This window comes from Hyperolius riggenbachi, chromosome 10, assembly GCF_040937935.1.
Source record: "Hyperolius riggenbachi isolate aHypRig1 chromosome 10, aHypRig1.pri, whole genome shotgun sequence".
In the NCBI taxonomy this organism is placed as follows: domain Eukaryota; kingdom Metazoa; phylum Chordata; class Amphibia; order Anura; family Hyperoliidae; genus Hyperolius; species Hyperolius riggenbachi.
The window spans coordinates 231,243,440-231,251,443 of NC_090655.1; the positions used below are offsets into that span (position 1 = coordinate 231,243,440).

Genomic DNA, 8,004 nt, shown 5'->3' on the forward strand with positions numbered 1-8,004 from the left:
ATCGGACAGGAGCCAATCAGGGGACAGCGCGGGGCGGGCAGCAGAGTATATAGGGCAGGAGGAGGGATGAAGTCGGCTATTCTGCGTTACAGTCTTTTGCTGCTAATCATCATGTCCGGAAGAGGCAAACAAGGCGGCAAGGCTCGTGCCAAGGCCAAGACTCGCTCCTCCCGGGCCGGCCTGCAGTTCCCAGTCGGCCGTGTTCACCGTCTGCTGAGGAAGGGCAACTATGCGGAGCGGGTGGGGGCCGGAGCTCCGGTCTATCTGGCCGCAGTGCTGGAGTATCTGACCGCTGAGATCCTGGAGCTGGCTGGTAACGCCGCCCGGGACAACAAGAAGACCCGCATCATCCCCCGCCACTTGCAGCTGGCCGTGCGCAACGACGAGGAGCTCAACAAGCTGCTGGGTGGGGTGACCATCGCCCAGGGGGGCGTCCTGCCCAACATCCAGGCCGTGCTGCTGCCCAAGAAGACCGAGAGCCACAAGGCCGCCAAGAGCAAGTAATTCATGCAGCGAAAGATATTCCACAGAACCCAAAGGCTCTTTTCAGAGCCACCCACACTGTCTGCCAAAGCGCTTAATACTACTGTATATTTTAAACCATTTCTATATCCACCTAAGTAACTACGGTAGTGCCTAAACCAGTGACTGATTAGAAGTCTCCTGATTCTAATCGGTCATACCCACCTCAGTAACTATTGCCTAAATCCGTGACTATAAATGTCGAACTACACGCCAGATTAGGGGTTAATTAACAGAAAAGACAGGCAGCCAACAACGTTCCGTATCGGCTAAATATAAGTCGTTCAGAGCGTTTCTCCTGATAGTGACACAAGTTTCATATAACCTGTGATGCGATACGACTGTAGTCTCTTCTTTCACGCAACACGCATGATGTAACTATTCGTGTCCTTCATTTACCGTATATAGTATTGGGAATGTCTATTTAGGCTGCATCTTCTCCTCCTGTCAGCTTTTCATTAGAAATAAAAAAATATATTTCCCAATGCTTCCATGTCCTCACACGTGGGTAGATGCCCCGCCCACTCTACCCCATAGGACCTCATAATTATAAATTTCAGGTGTTACCGCCCCCTCCCCAGTCTTTTTGTCCTCAAGCTCACCTCATGGGTCCTCAGCACGGGGCAAGATTTGCCTTTAGGTTTTTATTTTGTTTGGTTTTTTTTTTGCCCTACCTAGTCGCTTAAATAGCGATTTGTCATTGTCTTACTATGCCCGATAAGCTATAAAGTAGTACTGGGCTCCTCGTGTCTGCTGGCCTTGGAGGGATTACTCATCTCCTATATACCCGTCACCTATAAATTAGGAGGGTTGGAGGAGTATTATGAAGATATGCAGTGCTAAACGTACTGTTTTTTCACGGTGAGTGGGAGTTTCTTCTCTTTCTCTTGTTCTGGTTGCCGCGCGCGGGGCGGCTTCTTCCGCCTCGGCCGTTTGGAACGCAAAGCGTCACTTCTGGTGACGTATTTCCGCCTTCCCCGTTTGCGGTCATCAGGTAGGAGGCGTATACGCGTCTCCAGTTCTGCCGGCCGGCTTGCGACGGGTGGGCGGGCTGTGGAGGGGCGGCCCCTAGAGGCGGGCGCATATCCTTTTCTTTAAAGGACGCACGGAGATGGCGTCCGGCGGCCATTATTCTGTCAGTCTGCTGAGACTGCTCGGGCTGCAGTTGTGCTTGCCTTGCTCCAGTATGGACCAAGCTGCGAGCAGTATACCCCCTGGGGAACCCCCTTCCACTTCATCATCAGGTAACGTGTTTGTTACTTATATGACTCTAGATCTGTGTAGTTTATGTAGTTTCCAACTAGTTTAGTTGGAAACGCATTTGGATTATTCTGATTTCACTTCCTATTCTTCTCCCGTCAGCTGCTTTAGCTGCTCCTGTTGCTCCCACTGCACCTCAAAAAGACCAGCACCGGGTAGAAAGGTATGGGCTTTTCAGGTAGGTTCTTGCCCGTTTTTTTATATGGTGCTTTCAGCTATAATGCTGATACGTTTTCCTCATTTTCACAGCCCAAAGAAACATAAGAAGAAGAAGAGCACGCGATCAAGATCACGTTCAAGACGTAGAAGCCCATCGCCTCATTATAGGAGGAGAAGCAGATCAAGATCACGACCAAGATTTAAAAGATGTTGGGCATGCGACAGAGAAGCTATGCCAGACAGATCAGTCTGCAAAATATGCTTTAGAGATCTAGCAAGTGAAAAGGAACAAACACCGATAGATGTGTCGCAGATGATCACCCAAGCAGTGCAGGATTCTATGAAACAATATCTGGCCTCATTGCCTTCCACTCCTGCGCAGCCACCCGAGGATACACGTGCACAAACTACAGAGGATTCTGAGGAATTACCAGGCGGCTTTGATTTTTCATTAGTCCAACCTTACATTCAGGCAGTTAAGGATGCAATTGAGTGGGACACGGTGGATGTCGATGAACCATCAACTAGTACCCCTAAGCAGAAGGAGTATTTCTCCCACCTCAAAAAGAAAACCAACACGTTCCCCTTTATGGAAGAGATATCGGAAATAATAAAGGAGGAATGGGAAAAGATAGATAAGAGGATACCGTTGAATAACAGGATAGCCAAGTTATATCCCCTAAAGCCAGAAGAGACAAAGTCATTGGACAACCCACCTACAGTGGACGCCTCTGTGATACGCTTAGCAAAGCCCATGACACTGCCTAGAGAAAATGCCACATCATTTAGAGATGTTCTAGAGAAAAGAATGGACTCAGAGCTAAACAGGATTTACATCAATACGGGCAACACATTAAAACCAGCGATAGCACTTACTTCCGTGTCAAGAGCTCTAAGAACATGGACAGCCAATATCGAGGAAGCTATCAGGGCAGGCACTGATGCAGAGGCTATTATATCAGCCCTAGATGACTTTAACATCACGGCGGATTTCATAGGAGAAGCGGCGGTGGACGTAGTGAGATGTTCTTCAAGAGTGATGGCCTCTTCCGTAGTAACCAAGCGAGCCTTATGGCTGAAATCTTGGACAGCCGATTCGTCTTCCAAACAGGATTGGTGCAAGATACCTTATGATGGTTCTAACCTTTTCGGAAAGGAGATGGATGACGCTATTAAGAGGGTAACAGGAGGAAGATCTGGCCTTATCCCTCAAGAGAGGAAAGGAAGAAGATCTATTCCTTAACAATCCAATCGATTCCAGCAATCGAGATATAGAAATGCAAGGAGCTATAAACCTGGTAAAGAATTTAAGAGAAACTGGCAAAGTTCTCAGACTAACCTTCAGCGCATGACTAGACAGAGGACATCTCCAGCTACACCGGCACAACAAAAACCCTTTTGACGGTGTACCTGCTCAGACCTATCCAGTGGGTGGAAGATTAGCTCACTTTTTGCAGGTTTGGGCAGAAAGTATCAACAATCCTTGGGTAAACCGAACCATTTCGATAGGACATCGTTGGAGTTTTACCAAGACTCCAAGGGACCACTTCGAACAAACAAGAATACCTGTCCAGGAGGAAAAGAGGCTGATACTAAGCCAGTACGTAGCCACATTAATACAGAAGCAGGCAGTTACCACAGTCCCCACGGCAGAGCGAGGACGGGGCGTATACTCCCCATTATTCTTCGTGTTAAAGAAGACGGGGGACTGGCGGCCGGTACTGGACCTAAGGAGAGTGAACAAGACAATAAAACTGAAAAGATTCAAGATGGAATCTCTGCAGTCGATAAGACAGGCTATAAGACCTTCAGATTGGATGCTTTCCTTGGACCTCGAGGACGCATATTTACACATTCCAGTCCACTCGAGGTTCCAAAGGTATCTCAGATTCGCCATCTCGGAAGACCACTACCAGTTCACTTGTCTCCCGTTTGGAATCGCTACAGCCCCAAGAACTTTTACCAAAACTCTACTAGCAGTGGTAGCACTACTTCGGGAGAGGGGCTTACGAGTGTTTCACTACCTGGACGATATGTTACTACTAGCGTCGTACAGGAACACTCTGCTACAGCACAGAGACTTATTGATGAGGACACTGATATATTTCGGCTGGAGGATCAACCATGCCAAGAGCCAACTGGAACCCACCCAGACAATGGTATTCTTGGGAGCCCTATTTCAGACAGTGGAGAACTCCTTAAGCTTACCGATAGACAAGATGGACAATCTTATTCAGAATGTTCAGATAGCAATGTCTTCATCAACAATGGGGGCAAGACAGTGCATGAGTCTAATAGGGCTAATGACGGCATCGATACCCATGGTACGATGGGCACGCTGGCACTTAAGACCGTTCCAATGGAATTTCCTACAGCAGTGGAACGGGAGGTCACTAAACCAGAGAATTCAGATTACAGCTCTTGTAAGGAACAGCTTGTGGTGGTGGACATCACGGGAGAACCTGAGCAGACACCATTATATACAGATCAGCTCCAGGACCACCATTACCATGGACGCCAGTTACAGAGGCTGGGGAGCACACTGTATGGATCAAGTAGCACAGGGACGCTGGAGAGATTCTACTTACAGTCTACCGGCGAATATCATAGAATTGAGAGCAGCCTATCAGGGTCTGCTACATTTCCAACATCTAATTCAGGGATCTACAGTCTTAATGAAGATGGACAACAAAACCGCAGTGGCCTACGTGAGGAAACAGGGGGGCACGAGGAGTATGAACCTGTTACAGGAGACGGCCCCTATCCTACAGTTCGCAGAGAACAATCTGTGGGACATCACGGCAACCTATATTCCAGGCAGACAGAATCTGACAGCGGACTACCTCAGCAGGTATACACTCAACAACAACGAGTGGAGTCTATCGCAGGAAACTTTCGAGTGGATCTGCAACCAGCTGTGGGTTCCAGAGATAGACCTCATGGCGACCCCAGCGAACAACAAATGCAAGAGGTTCTTTTCCAGATACCCATACAGGCAATCAGCGGGAGTGGATGCCCTGTCTACCCCATGGAGGTTTACACTAGCCTATGTCTTTCCACCAATTCCTATGATCAGACCTTTACTACAGAGGCTTTTCCAGGAAAGAGTAACACTGATAGCCATCATTCCTTACTGGCCGGGACGGCCATGGTTTCCCCTTCTGTGGGAGATGAAGTCACAATCCCCAATTCCCCTGCCGAACAGGAGAGACCTCCTAACTCAGGGGACAATCCTACATCACAACCCCCAGAAATTGAAACTGATGGCATGGACATTGAGGGGGAGAGGTTAAGACTCGCGGGATGTTCTAATGAGGTAATTAGTACATTGAGGAGCGCGAGAAGACCTACTACTACTACAACCTATCAAAGAGTATGGAATAAATTCCTTCAATTTGCTAGGGAGAGGAAGTTCAATCCCATAACACCAGAACCCCAGGAGGTGTTAGAATTCCTGCAGAGAGGTCTCACGAATGGGCTAGCATATCACACAATCAAGGGCCATATATCGGCTTTATCAGCGGTTACAGGAATCTCATGGGCATCACATCCTTGAGTAAAACAATTTGTGAAAGGGGTGCTAAGGATTAGACCACCTAAGAAGAATTTATTTCCGAAATGGGATCTTCCTCTTGTGCTAGATGCTCTCGCAAAGGAACCTTTCTATCCGGCACATAACAGTACAATCTGGCATACAACCCTGAAGACAGTATTCTTAGTGGCCATTTCGTCAGCCAGACGAGTCTCAGAATTACAGGCGTTAGGGGCTAAGGAGCCGTATATGTGTCTATATACGGACAGAGTCATCTTAAGACCAGTTCAGGAGTTCATACCTAAGGTGGCATCCACCTTCCACCTAAATCAGGACTGGACTTTACCTTCTTTCCAGATGGAGGACAGTAACGACAGTCACCCATTAGATGTAGTACAGGCCTTAAGAACCTATCTGCAGATTACCTCAGAGTTCAGGCAGTCAGACAGATTGTGGGTAGTCCCGTCAGGATACAGGAAGGGACAGGCCGCTTCTGCAAGAACTATAGCCTCTTAACCAAGAGCCCCCACAGCAGATTGTGGCTCACTCCACTCGCAGCATGGCCTCCTCTTGGGCCGCATATAACAGAGTACCAGCAGATAAGATCTGCCAGGCTGCTAACTGGTCCAGCATACACACTTTCATGCGCCACTATAGGGTTGACCTATCAACCCAAAGCTCAATTATATTTGGTAAAACTGTCCTGTCTGGAAATTGAAGTTTAATAAAATTGATATGCTTGCAGTGACATTTCCCTCCCTTCATTATTTTCCTAGTTAACTCCCACGTGTGAGGACATGGAAGCATTGGGAAAACAGAAAATTGTTCTTACCTATCGGTAATTTTCTTTTCCCGATGCTTACATGTCATCACACGACCCCCCCTTCTTGGGTTTCGGTGAGCTGAGGCTTACGGAGACTGGGGAGGGGGCGGTAACACCTGAAATTTATAATTATGAGGTCCTATGGGGTAGAGTGGGCGGGGCATCTACCCACGTGTGATGACATGTAAGCATCGGGAAAAGAAAATTACCGATAGGTAAGAACAATTTTCTGTTACAATTAAAGTAGGTTTCATTTAGAATCACCAAGTAGTACAGACAATATTTATCTGCACACTTTGGGCTTGATTCACAAGAGTGCTAACTGTTAGCACGGCCGTTTTCGCGTGAATTTTCGCATTGCGAGCGGTCGCGAATTTTTGCGCGAAATGATAATGTTTTTTTGCGTGCAAAGGTGAATTTTCGCGTGAAAACGATCTCAATTTCGCGGTAAAATTCACGTTTGCGCGTGAAAACGTTATCGTTTCGCGCTAAAATTCGCGATCGCGCGCGATGCGAAAATTTGCGCGAAAACGGCCGTGCTAACAGTTAGCACTCTTTTGTGAATAAAGCCCTAAATGTCCGATTCACAGTGTGGAGAGTAATATTCTGGCCGGGCTATTGGCTGATGAGAGAAGCTTCTGTAGATATGATTGGCGGAGGCAGAGCAGTTGTAATTTTCAAATTTGCCGCCGCAATTTACCCCGGAACAGCCGGGATGGATGTGCAGCTCTGTGTTGCGGTATTATGTGATGCTGTACCGGAAGCTGCCCCGTAATATTCAGCATTTCCCAGGCTGTGCTGCTCCCTGCAATGCCAGCTCAGATTTCCGAAATACAGGATGTTTGTAATTATATTGTAACAATGCCATTTACTACAAGGGGAGGGGGGATCCTGGAGGGACACAGATCATCAATCATTTAGTGCAGCTGTATGTCCAGTGAGTGTGAAATAATCAAGAGAGTCATTATATTTAGGAGTGATACTTATACTGGTGTCTGAGGTGACAGAACGAATTACTGCAAATATAAACTCTCATCTGTATGTAGCGCAGCTGCTAAACAGCAGACATGTAAAGCGTTAAAAGTTGAGGAACCAGAATTACCAACACTAATAAAACATTAGCTGCATACAAAGATATTTTAGAAGATCTGCCAAATCTGCCTGTGGCTCCGCCCTCTTCAGCGCAGTCTCCCCTCAGGTCCGCACAGACTGTATAAGAGGAGAGGAGGAAGCAACACTGATCAGTTCGTCTCGACATCGAAGAAGAAGTAACATTGTTATTATGTCTATAGCAAGGAAATGAGCAGCGCTACTTAAAAACAGACTAGTGCCTACCTGCAAAAGAGTGCAAGCCCCACTTGTGGGGTCGAATACACACCGAGCATACACATGACCTGTCTACCACTAGAGGAGGATGTTGGTTTCCATTAACAGCTTGCATGCAACCTATTAAGTACTCGTCCCTCCCACTGCGAAGAAGTCAATCCTCCATGGGAGGGGCCTAACACTAACTAAATCCTAACCTATGTATATGCATAGCCTGGGTGCGGCTAATCAAATAAAATCGAAAATTGAAAATTGCGCAAAAGGTGGATCAGCGCAACACCAGGCCGCCTCCGAATGGCCTCCATCAGAGATGCGCTGAGTCCCCCCAGGAACTACAAACGCACCTTGAACCCAAACAGAAGCTCTGCATATACACCAAAAG

At 47.4% G+C, this 8,004-nt stretch overlaps 1 protein-coding gene across 1 annotated transcript; it reads left to right on the top strand.

Moving 5' to 3' along the window:
* The first annotated feature begins 111 nt into the window (after positions 1-111).
* LOC137536422 (histone H2A type 2-B) lies at positions 112-504 on the top strand. Its single transcript, XM_068258620.1, has one exon. It carries the CDS (start codon positions 112-114, stop codon positions 502-504), a length of 393 nt encoding a protein of 130 aa, XP_068114721.1.
* Positions 505-8,004: the final 7,500 nt, after the last annotated feature.

Excerpts from the sequence above, each read along its gene's own strand:
- LOC137536422 (XM_068258620.1), top strand. The coding sequence starts at position 112 with ATGTCCGGAAGAGGCAAACAAGGCGGCAAGGCTCGTGCCAAGGCCAAG.